General features: G+C 38.1%; 1 protein-coding gene across 3 annotated transcripts in view; it reads right to left on the reverse strand.

Moving 5' to 3' along the window:
• WDR11 (WD repeat domain 11) overlaps positions 1-15,676 on the reverse strand; it is a 56,630-nt gene extending 40,954 nt beyond the window's left edge. Inside the window, exons 1-7 of one of the 3 annotated variants that reach the window (XM_060098797.1) lie at positions 15,351-15,676; positions 14,245-14,356; positions 7,850-8,003; positions 6,711-6,884; positions 3,958-4,144; positions 1,309-1,474; positions 769-883 (exon numbers count right to left, since the gene is read on the reverse strand). In XM_060098797.1, coding sequence (XP_059954780.1) covers positions 769-883; positions 1,309-1,474; positions 3,958-4,144; positions 6,711-6,884; positions 7,850-8,003; positions 14,245-14,356; positions 15,351-15,436 — 994 coding nt within the window. In that variant the 5' untranslated portion in view covers positions 15,437-15,676. The remainder of the gene's footprint in view (positions 1-768; positions 884-1,308; positions 1,475-3,957; positions 4,145-6,710; positions 6,885-7,849; positions 8,004-14,244; positions 14,357-15,350) is intronic. The other 2 variants (XM_060098792.1, XM_060098801.1) reach the window with 2 other exon arrangements.
• Positions 15,677-19,202: the final 3,526 nt, after the last annotated feature.

Consider the following 19,202-nt stretch of genomic DNA (forward strand, 5'->3'; position numbering starts at 1 on the left):
CAAAAAGGATATCATCCCTTCACTAATGCAAAGTTTGTCAAAAATGGCTTCCCTGTTTACAATTACTAATTTCTTCAGGATATAAAGATAATTTACTTAATGACCGTCTACACCAAGTTTAATTTCCAAAATAACAATTACTATCAAAATAGTCTATTTAATATTTTTAAAATAAAGAAAATTCTTTGAAAAAGGATCAACAGTAATATATGATTAAATAATGAACAGTGCACTTGTAGCCCAACATAATTTACTGTGGTCTACAATAAGCCTGAAAATAATTATACTTTATAAAAGATGTGAAAGTCACTTTCACCTTTACATAGTACATCATTCCATAAAAACATTAGTTTTGTTCTCCAGGATAAGATTGAAACTGACAACTGAACGCCCTGGAGACTTATTAACCTGTTACTTTACCATGGAAATCCTAAAGCAAAGGGGTGTAATAATAAAGGTATATACAAGGTTGGACTTGTGCTAAAGAAATAATCACAAAAGATAACATCCACTTAGCTCATGGATATAATCAAGAAGGGATTACAAAATATTACTATCTTTGCAGCATACAAGAGGTGCACTGTTATAACACTCAGAGATTATCTTGGGCTTGGGTTTTTTTACGCCTCATGTTATAACCATATTCTACTTTCTTAAGGCAAGAGATTATTATTAACTCCGTGCTTTGGTAAGTATTTGCCACATGAAGCTTTATAAAATAATTCTGAAGAAAAATATAATTAACATTATTGTGAGATATAAACTCACCTGGTTCCTCATTTGAAGTGGTGAAAATACTATTGTAAGATCTTCGAACACGTAAGGTTATACAACCATTTTCATGTAGGCAAAATAAACCATCACGTTGAAAGCAGGGTATTACCTTTAAATAGATGATGTATTTGTTTTTAAAAACAGTAGATTTTAAAAGTATATACGGTGAGCTTCATAAACTCATATTGAGAGAATATGGGCGAAAAAAACCCCAAACACAAAAATACACATATAATCCCCTAGTTTTAAAACTAAATGAACATTTTAAAAAATCCATCAATAATCCTAAAAACTCTGTCTTTATCCATGTAACTTAAATAGTTCAGTACATATCTCCAGATCAGTCAGAAGAATTTCTAGGGTTAAATCAAACCAATCTAAAGTGCAGAAAAATGAGGAATGTAAAATAACATTGTTAATCTTTAAATAAATAGAAAAAGAGAAAGTGAGACTAAGGACTTTTGCAAAATTATGGTTTTTCTCTATATAATTCATAATCAACTTTTGGTAATATAATTTATAAGTTGTAGATACCTGCAGAAATGGAACTCCTGTTCGTTCTATTGCAATCACACCCACTGTCTGATTCACCTCAAGGTCAAGGATTAAAATCTCTCGAGGATAGAGTAGCAACATGTGATTCCTTTTCGAAGGCAGGTATGCCAACTGAAGGCAATCATTGAGAGTTATGAATTCAGCACTGAAAAAAGTAAACATCTACTTCAGGCACCAAGAAATGAGTCAAACTCACAAATGAACTTATTCGTGAAACAGAAACAGACTCAGAGAAGCAAAAAAACAAACTTATGGTTACCAAAGGGGGAAGGAGGTAGGGGAGGGATAAATTAAGCATTTGGGATTAGCAGACACAAACTACTATATATAAAACAGATAAACAACAAGGTCCTACTGTGTAGCACAGGGAACTAGATTCAATATCCTGTAATAAACTCTACTGGAAAAGAATCTGAAAAAGAACATGTAATATAATACGTATAACTGAATCACTTTGCTGTACACCAGAAACTAACACAGCATTGTAAATTAACCATAATTCAATTTAAAAAAATGAGTCAGACTTTATTCATATCAGAAAAAGCTAAAAAAGGATTGAATTTTGTACTTTCCACATAATAACTGTCAGTGAGAATGTACAGCTGTTTCCTGAAATGACCAACACGGGCTAGTATCTAAAAATTAGATCTCTCCTTTGTGCCAAAATCCAAATGACGACAATGATACTGTACAGGTCGGATAGAGGCATGTTTCTGAATATGTAAAAATGTAAAGTAAAGTACTAAGTCTGCAGTATGAGATGGTCAGTGACAATACTATATGGCATTCATAAGACAGTAGTTTTATTTTTATTTTGTAATTAGAAGTACTAGACAGACTGCTGAAATGAAGCATCAGGACTAAAACATAAAGCACATAGGGCAGTTAGGGCTAGGCAACTGGATGAGGAGTCTCTGCACTATCCGCACGGCTTGGGCAAGGAAGGCACTTCCTCTACTCCGCCTTCATTCACTTTTCAGCTGTCTTAAAGCTTTCTTGAAACAAAGCTTGGTATTTTATTCACTTACCACAGCATTTTCTTCTGTGTAAATAAAAGAGATGAAATGATATGAGAATTATAAAGACTGTTAAAGAGTCTCAAAACTCATTTTAGTAAGTTGTGTTTGTGGTACATATCACAACTTTTATTTTATAATAAATTTATATTTAATATATTTCAGTAGGAATGGGCATACAATTATGTACCTTTTTTCTTACATAACAGTTTTATTAAAAGGTTTTGAAACTTAAAATAAAGTTAGATTAGAGGACTAGAGACAGGGAGGTGGACTGCATTAAAATCCTGACTCTGCATTTCCTAGCTGGGTGAGCTTAAGTAACATATTTAAAACAGTGTGAGACTCAGCTTCCTCATTTATAATGTGGGCACAGTACTAATGCCCAGGATTGTAGCAAGATTATATGTAATAACATATGTGAAAGCACCCAGAGTAGTTCTATTTGAAGGGATAAATAATGCATTTTCCCAGTACTCAAGATGAACATGATTCACATGACAGAAAATATAATGTATATAAATCATAACTTATAAAACTATGGAGGCAAAAAATAATTATTTATGATACAGAATCAATGCAAAGTAAATTAAAAGGTCTCAAGATATTTAAGGAGCAATCTTAAATTATTTCAGCACAGGGTGAGAGATAAATTAGTGAATTTAATCAGCCTATGGTTTACTATATAAAAATGATATTTACATATAAATTCAGAATGTATTTGTAGAGCAATTTGTATTCTACATTTTTTAGGTAATTACCCACAAAGTCTAGACAGAATAATCTTAGCATATTAAAAATAAAAGCTTTTAAAAAATGAATTCCAAAAAAACTACCAAAGCAATAAAAATATAAGAACTACCATAGCACTAGAAAAAAGATAGAAATCTATTTTTAATGCATAAAATTAGTTCTTTAAAATAAAATTGTACTCAGTTGAAATTTCTGAAATAAACAATAATAGCTAGCCTTTACCAAAAGAATGCTTATTGAGTATCAGACACTATGTTCAGTACTTAAGCTATTGCACCTATTAATCCTTACAACCCTAAGAAATCCTTTCAAACACTATCTTAGAGATTGGGAGAGTGAAATTTGAACAAGATTAAATTATACTTAGAGTCACAGAGCTACAGCTTCCCTTAGAATCTTGGCCCTTAACCAGTATGGGAAACATCTTTACATGCATGAGAAAAACACCTATATTTTATTGGCTAATGAGATTACACAGCATTTAAGTCAGGAAAATGTATTTAAAATGAAAATCCAGCTTTTGTCCCCCAATTTTTAATGTGTTCAGTGGCCATAATCTTAGAATCTTTCTCTCTTATTTTCAGAAGTCAAAACTTTTCATGTGTCAAAATCAATGGGGGTTGTTTACCACATTACTGGAAACAAAGGAGCCACGTTAATGCTAAATCTCTTCTTAGGGGAAGAAACAAAAAACATTTTTCCCCTTATAAATTCAAAATTACGAACAAGAAAGGGTAACATGAAGAAGAAAATTAATCTTAGTACATCTCCAAAAATGATGTTTTCATAATAGATGATAACTAGATAAACGTTGAATAAATAAATGAATGTTTCTGTTAGTTTTACACTTGTAACTTACCTAGGTTTCTCTTGAGTGATTAAGATTTTCACTTTATTAAGAGCCTTCTTGGCCCCTGTGGCTGCAGCCAGCTTGCTGTGAGCTGGGCTGGAGTGTGGGCTGGATATGTACACTTTTTTCCCAGGGCCTGAGGGTGGCTTGGATGGAGAGAAGTCTGAGATGAATACAATGCCCTCACTGGTGAGTACTGTATTGAGAGAAGCAAAACTCTGATTAAAGTTTAATCTAGTATAGCACAGAGTTTCATTCCAATACAAATTTGAGAGCAAGGTAATGATAATTTTAATAATATAGAACTGGCAGTGTTATGCAGTCATAACATAACGGGAATGTTGTCCAAGTTAAAGTGAAACTGGTGGTCCATTACAATTCATCAGAGGCCTCCAAGCTCAGCATTCCAAATTAATGTTTTATATTAAAAAGATACCAGAAGGTTACTGGCAGAAAGAACAAATGTTTGTTCTTCCAAATATATTCAGTGCATGGACTTTCATTAAAAACCTTTCCTCATTATATCCCATAACTTCAAAATCCAAAGACTTTCAGAATATAAAATTCACAGTAAGAAATAAAAAATCCCATATGTAAGAGGCTCTGCATACCACACTTGGTAAGTTCAAATATTTGACTTGATGATACTCATTTTTCATCATTATCATGAGCTACTCAGTCTAAACATATTTCCTTTTTCTTCTTGCGTATCAAATTGAACCTCGGGATGTGTAAAGAGTGTTCTTTTTCTCTTTACATCTAGAGTAAAAGTAAAGTGCCGGGGCTTCCCTGGTGGCGCAGTGGTTGAGAGTCCGCCTGACGATGCAGGGGACACGGGTTCGTGCCCCGGTCCGGGAGGATCCCACGTGCCGCGGAGCGGCTGGGCCCGTGAGCCATGGTCGCTGTACCGCAAAAAAAAAAAAAAAAAAAAAGGAAAGTACCAACAGCTGTTTACTAAGTGTACAGGAAACAGAAATATTCAAGGGGACAGCATCACATTTAACAACACAAATTATGCCTTTTTATGACTGAAAAGATAATCCCCCTCAAAACGGGCTGAGACTAATACATATCTGATTATAAAAGTCTTATCTATCCTGGCCATCCGCAAGGCTGCTTTAAACACAGGGAACAAAGCAGCATTCAAGAATCATGACAACCCCAGCACATTCAATGAGCAAATTAAAGATGTTAGGTCAGGGCTTCCCTGGTGGCGCAGTGGTTGAGAGTCCGCCTGCCGATGCAGGGGACACGGGTTCGTGCCCCGGTGCGGGAAGATCCCACGTGCCGTGGAACGGCTGGGCCCGTGAGCCGTGGCTGCTGAGCCTGCGCGTCCGGAGCCTGTGCTCCGCAACGGGAGAGGCCACAACAGTGAGAGGCCCGCGTACCGCAAAAAAAAAAAAAAAAAAAAAAAAAAAGATGTTAGGTCAACTGATGCTTTGAAATATATAGTGCTTTCATCAACCAAATTACAGAGATGCAGTAAATTAGCCTGAAGCCTTGTCTCCTTTCAGATTACAGAAGTCACCCTTCAAGGTCCCAGTCATTCCCCTTCTTGTGTGATGCCCTCACTCCCTGGCTCTGCCAGCCAGGCCAGCCCTCCTCTGTGCTCCCACAGCACTGCATTCACAGCAAACTAGTGAGTGAATGAGTGAGTGAGTGTACACATACGTTCATATACACACATTTATATATACGAAGGCTAAACACATTGTATTGCAATTATTTATACAGCTGTTTCCCATTTTAATTTCTACTTGTCTGTCCTACTCTCCCTCCAGCCACTCACACATACACACACCCCTCAATAAATGTTGGTGGATACATGTTAGAATTTTGAGTCATTCAAATCCAGGGAAAACATTCTTTACCACAGTTAATCCCCTTGCCTCTTTCAAGCCGTTGATCAAATATCAAAATGAAGCCTACTTTGACCACTTCATCTAATACAACAACTTGCCCACTCCCATTTTCCCACTCCCTTTACCTTGTTTTACTTTTTTATACCACTTATAACCTCTTAATATATTGTAATTTATTAATTCATTATGTTCATAGTTTACAATCTGACCCTCCCTCACTAGAATGAAAACTTTATGAAGGAAGGAATTCTTGCCTTGGTTCACTGATATATTCCAGGTTCCCAGAACACTCCTGGCATATAACAATAGCTCAAGAAATATCTGTTGGATAACTGAATAAAAAATATTTTCTACATAATTTAGTCATAAAAGTATCTGTCTAGAATCTGATTTTTAGATCAGTAGCTCAGTAAAATATCAAAAGCACATTGGGAAAAACAGCCTCCACGAGAAAAAAATCCCTTGGGCTTGGTCTTTTCCTGACACGCATCTGTTTATGGCACTCAAAATACACGGCATGAATTAAAACAATTTTTTAAAAAGGAAGAAATGAATCTGGCCACAGACTAAATGAAACCCTTGACTCAGGTTCTTTCGATGTTCCTAGAAAAAAATTTAATTAAGTCTGAATTAGAGTAACACAGCAACTCTTTCTCTGACTAATCTAATTCTGTTCACAAACTCCACACAGTGAAGGTCTGGCTTGCTGATTTAAATTTCTAACCATCATAGTATCTGTAATAGGAGCTGAAAATATATGAACTAGATGTGTTTCTCATTTTAACATTATAGATGTATGAAGGGTGTGTATGTGTGTGTGTGTGTGTGTGTGTGTGTGTAGCATTAACCATATATGTTACAAACACCTCAACTCATTTTCCACAAGAAACTAGTACTCACAAGTTAAATGTGAGGGATCAAAAGGGTCAAAGGAAAAAGAAAGCATGTTATCTGCATAGCTCTTCTTCCAGAGTTTGGTGCCAGTATCTGCATTCCAGAGCACAATATAATTTGGCGGATGGATAGCAAGCAATAAATCTCGGGAAGCATCTTGATTCCATAACCACTGAACATCTGTAAAGACCAGAAAAATAAAGGCAAAATTCAGAAATCACCCACTTCAAATTACTTGTCTAATGTGTCCTTGATATCTAGTTGTGTGTGTGTGTATGTGTGTGTGTGTTTACATAATCCTTAAAATCTTAACTACCCCCCTTCAATGTTGCATATATGTGTCAGGATTGATAGGAAAAGCTAATTTTATATAAAAATGAGCTGTCTGGACATTAGAATCTAGAGGTCAAAATTTCCAAGTAATCTGAAATATTACTTCAAAGAAAATACAAAGCAATTTACACTATTCCTTATTTAAAACTTTATGTCAAAGACTGTCCCAGCCATGATCAATGTCAGACTCTCCTAATGTTTTGTGGAATTACTTAATGGGACTTTACAGAATTTCATGTTTTTTCATAACAATAAAGAGGATAAGGATCTAGTTCAATAGTACAGTAAGTACTTGGTAAGTATTTTTTAAATAGTCATTTAAAAGATTCACTCAGTCAAGAGAGCCACTCAGTCAAAGCCTGAAGAGCCCAGGAATACTGTATTGATTATAGGTCAGTAACATAAGCAAGCAAACAAATGATCTATATGAAAATGAGAAAAAAAATTTATCTCTATTAAGAGAAAGTAAGCACTGAGGGCTAATTCAAAAGAGCAGTTCAGGCAAGTTTACTTATATTATAGCTTACATTTACAAAACTGTTTACAGCAGCTTAATTTTTCTCATCATGCTCAACTGAGGGCAAGATTGAAATTAATGCATTTTACCAAAGCACAAATCAACTGAGATTTGAGGAAATAAGCCCCGAAGCATATTGATAAGGAAAAGAAAGCTAGATTCGGATCAGCGGAACAGGCTAAACACAATCAAGAGTTAACTGAGAAGTGATGAAATTAAACGAATGGGAAAAACCAACCACGCTAAGAGTAAGTGTATTAATACAGACACTTGGCGGAGTACAGACTTTCCTCACCCTGAATAGGCTTGGCATGCTCTTGGATCTCACACTGAGCTACTCCTGCTGCTACATCCCAAACGATGATCTTTCCATTGACATCAGCAGAAGCTAAGCGCAAGGAGTATGGTGAGCCGATGTTATGGTGATAATTTTCCCTGGCCCATTTAACCTAGTATCAAGAAGAAATCAAATCAAGTAAGTACTTGCACTGGATGAAACTATACCTAATGTTTATAAAACACCAACTGGAACCCAAACTACATTCTACACTTATATTATAAAAATAGGAAACTAGGGAACCCTCCTATGCTGTTGGTGGGAATATAAAGTGGTACAGCCACTATGGAGAACAGTATGGAGGTTCCTTAAAAAACTAAAAATAGAACTACCATATGACCCAGCAATCCCACTATTGGGCATATACCCGGAGAAAACCATAATTCAAAAAGAGACATGCACCCCCATGCTCACTGCAGCGCTATTTACAATAGGCAGGACATGAAAGCAAACTAAATATCCCTCAATGGAGGAATGGATAAAAATGTGGTACATACATACAATGGAATATTACTCATCCATAAAAAAGAACAAAATAATGCCATTTATAGCAACACGAATGGACCCAGACATTGTCATACTGAGTGAAGTAAGTCAGGTACAGAAAGACAAATATCATATGATATTGCTTATATACAGAATCTTAAAAAAAAGGGTACAAACGAACTTATTTACAAAACAGAAGTAGAGTCATGAATATAGTAAACAAACTTATGATTACCAAGGGATAAGGGCAGGGGGAGGGATAAATTGAGAGATTGGGATTGACATTTACACACTACTATATATAAAATAGATAACTGATAAGAACCTGCTGTACAGCACAGGGTACTCTACTTAATACTCTGTAATGGGCTATATGGGAAAAGAATCTAAAAAAAAAAAAGTGGGTATGTGTGTATGTATAACTGATTCACTTTGCTGTACAGCAGAAACTAACACAACATTGTAAATCAACTATACTCCAATAAAAATTTTTTAAAAAGGAAACTAGCTTCCATCTTGAAAGTCGGACATTTTTATTATTTATGATATTTTTTAAAAGTTGTAATTAAAATATTTTTGAAAACATCACAATGTTCCTGCCTTTAAAATATGAAAAATGATGCACAACCTTAATACTATGGGGAATTCACGTAAAAAACTCCGGAATACCATATCTTAAAATGGTATGATCATTGGTATATCATTTGATCATAGTAATAACCATAAAACCTAATTCTGACATAACATGTAAAATCCTAAATTGCTAAGCAGAATCTTTTCCTGCATTCTATTCTTCTAATTAAAAGGAGACAACTTACAGCTACAAAAACCTTGCAAAGGAAGAAAACAAAAGCAAACAAAAACTCTGGCTATCCCTCTCATAAAACTGGAAAATAACATTAACAGTTTTTTCTCTAAAAAACAAATTTGTGCATCATAGTTTTAGTAATATCATTAAGAATAGTTGTTTAAAAAAAAATAAAAAACACAAGAATCCTGGCACAAAATCAAGAAATTAACTGAGCATCAAATACTGGCAGAGTAAGGAATAAAACAGAGTCCTTACTCTGAGCCAAGGCCTTCCCTGGACACAACCTCCCCTCCCCTCTAGCTCAGCATCCTACTTGCTTACTTCAGAACATTTCCCACACAACATTTTGTTAATTATTCTGTTTACTTTCTTTTGACCTATCACCAACCCTATCACCAATCCCACTCCATAGGGCAGGATCACCAAGGCCTCGCTCCCATGTCTATCCCGCAGCCTTAACACAGTGCCTGCAGCTGACGTTCGAGTATGTGTTCAGTAAACGAACTTAACACCACAGACTCTTCAAATATATACCTATGTAGACATATGTACACAGACACACAGATGTGTGTATTTATAAGTAAGCACTCATAGAAAATGCTAGGTTAGGGAAGCATGCTAACCAATTCCAACAGCCTTCATGAAAAAGATGGAAACAAGAAGTTTTCTGAACTCCAGTGTTAATAAGCCTTAGGTTTCTACTCCAACGCATCTTTTCCTCAGGCAAGAATTTTTTTAATAAAATGTGTGCGTAGGCATATATATATGCATGTATGTTTGAATGTGTATATATATTCACATGTGTGAATGTATGTATACTCTCCCTCCTCATTATTTGCAGATTCTGTATTTGTGAATTTGCTTACTCGCTAAAATGTATTTGTGATTTTATTTGCAAAATCAGTATTTTGCAGTGCTTTTGCAGTCATTCATGGACATGTGCAGGGTAGTGAAAAATCTGAGTCACTCAACATACAACTGCATCCCAGCTGTGGTTGAATGAGACACTCTTGTTCCAGTTCTCATAATGTAAACAAATGTCTTTTCTGAGATCTATTAAGTACCATGAGTTTTGCATTTTTGTGCTTCCTGTTGATGATTTCACTGTTTAAAATGGTCCTCAAGTGCAGCGTCGAAGTGCTGTCTAGTGCTCCTAAGCACAAGAAGTTGTGACGTGCCTTACAGAAAAAAGACACGTGAAATAACCTTTGTCCAGGCATGAATTATACTGCTATCGGTCATGAGCTCAATGATAATAAATCAACAATATAATAAATGTCTTTTAACAGAAACACATAAAAAACAAGGTTATGTATCAATCAGTTGATGAAAATATTGTGACTAAAGGCTCACTCGGAACCACACCATGTATTTCCCCGAGGAGCCATCAATGTTTCAGTATATGCTAACTCAGTGTTTGCAAAAACTTTACAGAATAAAACTACCACGGATAAGAATTATTGTTTTGTGTGTGTGTGTGTGTGTGTGTGTGGTACCTGAATTCCATCTTTGTAAACGTCAAGTAGTGTACATATTAAAAAAAAAAAAGCAGGGCTTCCCTGGTGGTGCAGTGGTTGAGAGTCCGCCTGCCGTTGCAGGGGACACGGGTTCGTGCCCCGGTACGGGAAGATCCCACATGCCGCGGAGCTGGGCCCGTGAGCCATGGCCGCTGAGCCTGCGCGTCCGGAGCCTGTGCTCCGCAATGGGAGAGGCCACAACAGTAAGAGGCCCGCGTACCAAAAAAAAAAAAAAAATCAGACCTACTAGAGAATGGACTTGAGGACATGGGGAGGGGGAAGGGTAAGCTGGGACAAAGTGAGAGAGTGGTAGTGTATATATGGACATATATATACTACCAAATGTAAAATAGATAGCCAGCGGGAGGCAGCCACATAGCACAGGAGGATCAGTTCGGTGCTTTGTGACCAGCTGAAAGGGTGGGATAGGAAGGGTGGGAGGGAGGGAGACGCAAGAGGGAAGAGATATGGGGATATCTGTATATGTATAACTGATTCACTTTGTTATAAAGCAGAAACTAACACACCATTGTAAAGCAATTATACTCCAATAAAAATGTTAAAAAAAATCACCTAAACACAGCATAATTAAACTGCTGAAAACCCAGATAAGGAGATGAGATGAGAAAAGATACAATGCATACAGAGAAACAAAGACAAAAATTTCTCATTAAAAATTACCCAAGCTGGGAGATAGTGGAGTGATATCTTTAAAGCACTACAAGAAAAAAAGAAAAAGAAAAACTGGTGAAATAGTTTCTCAGCCAAATAAAAGCTGAAAGGATCAAACAATATCAGATACATGCCTCAAGAACTTAAAGGAAATTCTTCAGGCAAAAGGAATATGATGCCAGACTGAAACACAGATCTACACTAAGAAATGAAAACTCCAGAAATGCCAAAAAGATAGAAATGGGGGGGAGAGAGAATGTATTTTTTCTCAAAAAAAAACCCCCCAAAAAACAAAAAAAAAAAAACCCTATACCTAACATCAGAATTGAATGAATGCTTTCCTCCTAGGCGCAGGAATAAGACAAGAGTATCCTCCCTCCACTTCTATTCATTGTAGTAGAGGTCCCAGTCAACACAATAGGACAAAGGAAAAGAAATAAAAGACACTAGACTATCAGTGAAAAACCCAAACTGTCGTTATCTGAAGGTAACATGATTGTCTATGTAAAAAAAAAAAAAAAAAAAAAAATCACCCAAATTACTGGATCTAACAAGTTTAGCAAGATCACAAGACACAGGTTAGTATTAAAAAAAAATCACCTGTATTTTTCTCTACTTCATATTACATACAAAAATTAACTCAAAATGGATCTGAAATTTAAATATAAGAGCTAAAACCATACATTCTTAGATGAAAACAAAGGTGTAAATCTTATTGACATTGGGAAGAGCAATGGTTCTTGGATACAGCAACAAAAGAAAAACATTATACCTACATCAAAATTTAAAACATTTGTGCTTCATAGGGCACTATCAAAAAAGTGAAAGATAACTCACAGAATGAGGGAAAATATTTGCCAACCATATATCTGATAAGGGACTTGGATCTAGAATACATAAAGAACTCTTACAACTCCAAAATTTTTAAAAATACAATTTTAAAATGGGTAAAGGAATGAACAGACAGTTCTCAAAAAAGATATACAAATGGCCAAAAAACACATGAAAAGATGCTAAACATCATTAGCCATCAGGGAAATGCAAACCAAAACCACAATGAGAACCACTTCATATCTGCTAGGATGGCTATAATCAAAAGGACATATAATAACAAGTGTTGCTCAGGATGAGGAGAAATTGGAGCCCTCGTACGCTGCTACAGGAATGTAAAATAGTGCAGCCTCTGGAAAATGGTCTGGCAGTTCCTCAAAAAGTTAAACACAGAGTTACCATGAGTCGGCAATTCTAATCCTAGGCATATACCCAAGAGAAATGAAAACATAGGTTCACACAAACAGACTGTGCACAAATGTTCACAGCTGTATTATTCATAGTACCTAAAAAGTGGGAAATACCCACATGTCCATCAATAAATAAATGGTGTCTATCATACAGTGGAATACTATTCAGCAATAAAAAGGAATAGAGGACTGACGTACGCTATGACATGGATGAACCTTGAAAACATTCTTCTAGGTGAGAGAAGCCAGGCACATATTGTATCGTCTCATTTATTTGAAATGTCTAGAACAGACAAATCTACAGGACAGAAAGTAGATTCGTGGCTGCCTAGGGATGAAGGGGACGGGGAAAAGGCACGGGTAGCAACTGCTAATGGGTACAGGGTTTCTTTTGGGGGTTATGAAACTGACTGTGGTGACAGCTACACAACTCTGTGGATATACTGAAAGCCAGGGAATTGTATGCTTTAAGTGGGTGAATTTAAATGGTATGAATATCTCAGTAAACCTGTTAACGATGAAAAAGACCCCAAATCTCTATCTCCAATTGTAACAGCTCCCCTAAAATTTCAGATCAGTATAATTCAATTGCCCCAGGTGTCTCGAACGTGGCACGTTAAACACTTACACTCACCGACTTCTCACACACTCACCTCATCAAAGCAACACTGCCATTCAACTACTCAAACAGAAATCTTGGAGTCATTCTATTCTGACTCTCCCTTAAGACTGTTTACTCTAAAGGCTATCAAGTTTACCTCTTAGCTCCTAAATGGAACTCCTTCACGCCTCTGCTTTATTTTAGGCCCTAAGAATTTCCTGCCCAAATTACTGCAATTCTCTAAATGATCCCACTGCCTTGTCTTGCCTTTTTTCCAACAGATCCTCCACTGCTGCCAGAATGAGTTTTCCTAAATGCAAATACGATCGTATCAATCTCCTACTTAAAAATCCAGATTCCTTCATAATCTTACAAACCTTTTGGGGCAGGTGAATTTCTCCAGCTGCCTTCTTTCATCACTCCTACATGTGTATCCCATCTTTTAGCCATCCTTACACATATTACTTCCCTTTGTGTATATCCTCCCTTTTTCCTGCAGTGCACCTCTCCCAATTTTCACTTGGCCAACTACTGTTTACAGTCCCTAAAATGAAAAGACTTCTGAGACCCTCCTCTGATCCCTAAAACGAGGTGACCTGTAGCTCCTTTGTCTTTCCACAGCATATTAGGCAGGTCTCACTTACCACACTGTATTTGTATGTTTTCTTTTCATTCTTCCTCACTAGACAATGAATTGCTTGAGGGCTTTCATCTCTATATCCTTAGCACATGTTAGGGGCTCAAAATTAATGAGTGAATGAGTGGTCCAGTACATGGCAGAATTAGTGTTTTCCACCAGCTTTGAAATGACCTAAGAACTAGCATTTTAGCTCATTCTAGCTCATCTGAGCCATTCTAGCTCATCCTGATGTGACATTATATATGGAAATACTAGGCTACCCCAAATAGATTATCATACTTAAAACCTATTCAACATGTGTACATATGACTTACTGAGATTCTAGCGATATTTAAAACTTTAGAATAGACAATATGTTATAGGGTCAAAGTCGGATCTGACTTACCTTGACAACATCAGCTTTATGTTTTTCTAAAACTTGAAGCGTTTGAGCAGTATTGGAATCAATCACTACCACCAGCGAATGACATCCATAAGCAATTAAACCTTGCCAGCCCCTAACAAAAAGTGTTAAAATTTAAGTAAAAAGCAAAGCAAAGCAACTTCTCTCTTGCCAAGAGGCAGCCTAAATAAGTGAGAAATCTAACTAACATGCACCATCATTAATAAAATTATTTAAGCCCAAAGGCTAGTATTTTACATTATAGCATTTAAATTAAATGTCTCGTTTAGCTTTAAAAAAGCTTGTTTAGTTTTTCTTTCAGATAAAAAAAAGAAGGTTCTGAGAGATATGCACGTAGAGCCGTGAAGACGCATAAAGCAACTCCTGTCGTCTATTTGTCTTTGAGGGCATATACCTTGTCTTATTCAACATTTAATACTGAGCATCCACAAAGTGCGTGGGACCATGCTCCCCGGTATCTGTGATTAGCCCCGGTCCTTCCCACCAGATAAAAAGACAAACAGTGAACAGGAGGTTTCGGTACTCTTGCCAACATTCCCAGTAGCCACAGCTACCGCAGTTTGCTTTATATTTGTCTAGTTGTTAATTTGCAGTGTCTTTTTACAGTAAACCGATAAAGGTGAAATGAAGTGCCGGCGAGAGCACAGGAGCCTGGCACAGGGTCCGGCACACTGTTGAATGAATAAAGGTAAGAAACAGGGATGAAAGAGAAAGAAGACAGAATGGGGACGAGAACGTGGTCAGGGGAATTGACATTGGGGAGAGAAGGCTGGAGACTGGAGAGAGGTTAAGAGACGGGACTGGGAGGGTGAGGAAGGTGTGGAGAAAAGAGCAAAGAGAAACAGAGATGGTAGAACGAGGGCAAATATATCCACACAGGGAAAGTTCCCACGTGGGGCATTTACAGCTTTTATAGTAACAACACAAACCCAGCATTTAAATGAAAAACTCCAAGTGTGAAGGCGGCACCCAGTCTTTGCGAGGCCAAACTAAGCCGGGGGGGGGGGGCGGTGAAACCTCTTGTTTTGTCCCCTTCCCCTCACAAACTCCTGGCCGAGCCTGGCGGCCTCGGAGCCCCGCGCCCTCACCAGTCCACCGCCGCCTTGTTGTGGGCACTGAGGGCCCCGGTGAGGGTGCGCGCCGACACCTTAAAATTCACCGTGTAGGGCAACATCGCTGCGGCTAAGCCCGGCCCTCGGCGCCGACCCGCAACCAGGAAGCGGCGGCCACTGCGCTTCCGTTCCAAACAGAGTCCGGGTGGCTTCGTGGGCGCCGCACTTTGGTTCCACCGCCCCCAGGTACGGCTTCCTTCAGGTTCCGCCACGCCTATGTTCCGGCTGCTTCAGGATGCCGCCGCTGTAGCGGTTCCGCACCTCTGCGTAGGTGGTTCCCGGAAGAGAGAGGTGCTGACTCTGGTTACGTCCGGTTTGTTCAGGCTGGGACTGCGTAGACCTACGTGCCCTGGTGGAAATGGTGAAAAGCAGGAGCTAAAAGCCCCAATTAGCCTTTCTGCCTTGGATTAGTTCACTTAGGGCAACAACCAATGACAGGCACTGTTGTAGGCATGGAAGATGTGGTGATGAAGAAGACAAAGTCTCCTCCCTCATGGAGTTTATAGAATAAATGCATGTGTGAAGTTAATTGGATGAATGGAGAGAGTGAATGCGAAGAATGGCCGGAACATAAAAAATTTGTAAATATGGAGAATACTCCATATATGGCCTTGGAAATACTTAAAAAGCAACAACAAAATAGCGTTTCTCCTGAGGCCAAGTGCCCTTTGCCTTTGTCTGTTTGTTGGGGTAGCTTTCGTTTGCCAGTTTCTCCTGTGCTGCTCTCCTTCAAGTCAGACTCAATGCCTCCCTCCTCTGTACTCCACACTTTTTTTTATTATCCTTTAACACTCGACACAATGATTTCTTTACAATTTTTGCAGTCTTCTGTCTCTCCCCAAGTACATTGCTAGTTCCTTGATCAACAAAAGGAACAAAAATAATGGTAATTTTGTCATCATGGGTCGTTGTGTCCACCTTACCACTCTTATAAAACAGCTTTCTCAAAGATTACCGACAACGTCCTCTTAGTTGTTAAAGTTAATGAATACAGTTTGGCTTTTAGTTGTTCTCTGGCAATTGTTGCTGCGTCCCTTCCCTTCCCTTGCTGTCCTGCCTTCCCTGCCCCACATCCTTCCCTACTGATGATACTTTGGGGCTAGCAGAGATACCCATAACCACAGATCTAAATATGCCACTCCCTTATTAAAAATCATTGGTGCCTCCTGTGACAGAGATTGCTAATTGGCTCCCAGAATTTATTCCCCCCTTCTTTCTTAGGAACGTAACCACAATTTGTTTCCAGGCACATTATCACTCCATTAAATTAATACATACCCCAGCTTCCCTTACAACTAGATCAAGTCATAAGGCTAAATTCTGGCCAGTGAGATGTAAATGGAAGTGTGTAGTGACCTCTGAGAAACCACTCTTCTGTGCTGTTCTTCTGTGCTATTTCAGTATTTATACCCTACATTATTGTTATCTGCAGATATGTTTGTCTAGCAAGGGAGACTAACACATTTTTAGGCAACTGTGTTATAGCAGAATAAATACACTCTAGTAGACTTAGAACTCCTCTCAGAAAGGAACCAGATCTCAATATTCCTTTCTCCCCAATGCCCAGCACTCTTCCTGGTCCTCAGTAAATGACTGATGGTGCAAGAGTTTTAAATGGCCTCAAGCACAAGGTCAACCAGGCATGAGGTGGCAGGCAGTAAGGAGTCAGTGCAGAAGCTCACAGATGGAGAAGGGGGCAGGGAACTCTCTTATAGTAAGAGGAATTAATTAGTTTGAATCTGTAAGCTGCCTAGAGGACATGAATGTTGAATATTCAGGGCAAGGATGGATGAACAGCTGGGGCTGGAACAGTAATATGTCTCCCATGGTACGAGAGTGTGAATTAAGTATGTTAATGGGTTTTTATGGCTTCCTCTGAAGCGTCTGTCTTGGCCAGTGTGGAAGACAAAATAAACACATTGGACAATTGCTCTTTCCATGGGAAAGAACCTAAGCTCCTCTTCTATGCCTGAAAAACTACCATTTCACTCCACGTCCGATGACATCAACTCCAAAGCCAGGTAAAGTGGGCTCAGAGCATCCTTCCACTGCTGTCTTCCATTTGCTTCCCTAAACTAGGACAACTGTTTTTCCTCTTTTAAAGTTGGTGGAGATAAGAATATAATGGTGATATTTCTGATTGCTACTCTGCTTGGGTGAGACAAAGCAGAGGAAAGGGATGAAGACAGAAATAATATATTAGTGAATACATCACTTACTTTGTAAGTGAAATTTCCAAGGTCACATCAGAAAGAGCGCTGGTAAATTGGTTTGACCATGGATGGAGATGTTGAGGATGAAGGTGATGAAGTCAACTGCTTACTATGGAGCACTCATAAAATGCCAGGTACTATGATAAGCCCTTCACTTGCATCATCCCACTGAATCTACTCAAAGTCATAAGGCTGTATTATAAGAAGTATCCTATGGATGACAAAATTAAGGCTCACAGAGTTGCCTTAAGTTATGCAGTCAATAAAAGGCAGAGCAGTGTTGGAACCCAGGTGAATCTGAATCCAGAACCGATACTTTTAACTACTGACAACACCACATTGCCCTCCATGGCACAATCCACACCACAGTCCAGTTGCAATGAATGCCAGCTGCTTGTGAAGCATAGGATTTTTTAAAAATCATACTTTTATTGAGATATAATTCATATAATTCACCTACTTAATCTCACAATTTGGTTGGTTTTAGTATATTCACAGAGCTTTGCAACCATCACCACAATCAATTGTAGACTATTTCGTCACTTCGAAAAGAAATCCTATACCCGTTAACAGTCAGTCATCATTTCCCCCTGACCTCATGACCCCCTCCTCATGCCTAGGCAACCACTAAGCTACTATCTCCATAGATTTGCCTATTCTGGACATTTCATAGAAATGGAATCATACAACATTGGGCTCTGTGTACCTGTCTTCTTTCCTTAGTGTAATGTTTTCAAATTTTTCCATTTTGGGCTTCCCTGGTGGTGCAGTGGTTGAGAGTCCACCTGCCGATGCAGGGGACACGGGTTCGTGCCCCGGTCTGGGAAGATCCCACATGCTGCGGAGCGGCTGGGCCTGTGAGCCATGGCCGCTAAGCCTGCGCGTCCAGAGCCTGTGCTCCACAACGGGAGAGGTCACAACAGTGAGAGGCCTGCGTACCGCAAAAAAAAAAATTTTCCATTTAGTAGTATATAGCAGTACTTTGTTATTTTTATTTCTGAATAATATTTCATTGTAAGGATATAGCACCTTTTATTTATCCATTCATCTGTTAATTTGTGTTGTTTTTATCTTCCAGCTATTACAAATAATGCTACTATGAACATTCCTGTGCAGGTTTTTATGTGAACATATGTTTTCATTTCTTTTGGGTATATACCTAGGACTGGAACTGCCGGCTCATATGGTAATTCTAATGTTTAACTTTTTAAGGAACTACAAGATTGTTTTCCAAAGAGGCTGCTACACCATTTTACAGTCCCATCAGCAGTGTATGAGGATGGCACTTTCTCCACATTCTCCTCAGCACTTTTTATTCTCTGTCTTTTTGTAGCTATCCTAGTGAGTGTGAAGTGGTTCTCATTGTGGTTTTGGTTTGCATTTCCCTGATGGCTAAGGATGTTGAGCATCTTTCCATGTGTTTATTGGCCATTTATATATCTTCTTTGGATAAATGTTATTCCGATTTTTGGCTCATTTTTCAATTGGGTTATTTGTCTCTTCACTATTGAGTTATGAAATTTCCTTACCTACTTTAGACACAAATCCCTTATCAGATTTACCCAAAAATTCTCCCATTCTATAGGTAGCAACATGAATGCTGAGCCGCTTGGCT

The sequence above is a fragment of the Mesoplodon densirostris genome, chromosome 1 (genome assembly GCF_025265405.1).
Source record: "Mesoplodon densirostris isolate mMesDen1 chromosome 1, mMesDen1 primary haplotype, whole genome shotgun sequence".
Taxonomy (NCBI): domain Eukaryota; kingdom Metazoa; phylum Chordata; class Mammalia; order Artiodactyla; family Ziphiidae; genus Mesoplodon; species Mesoplodon densirostris.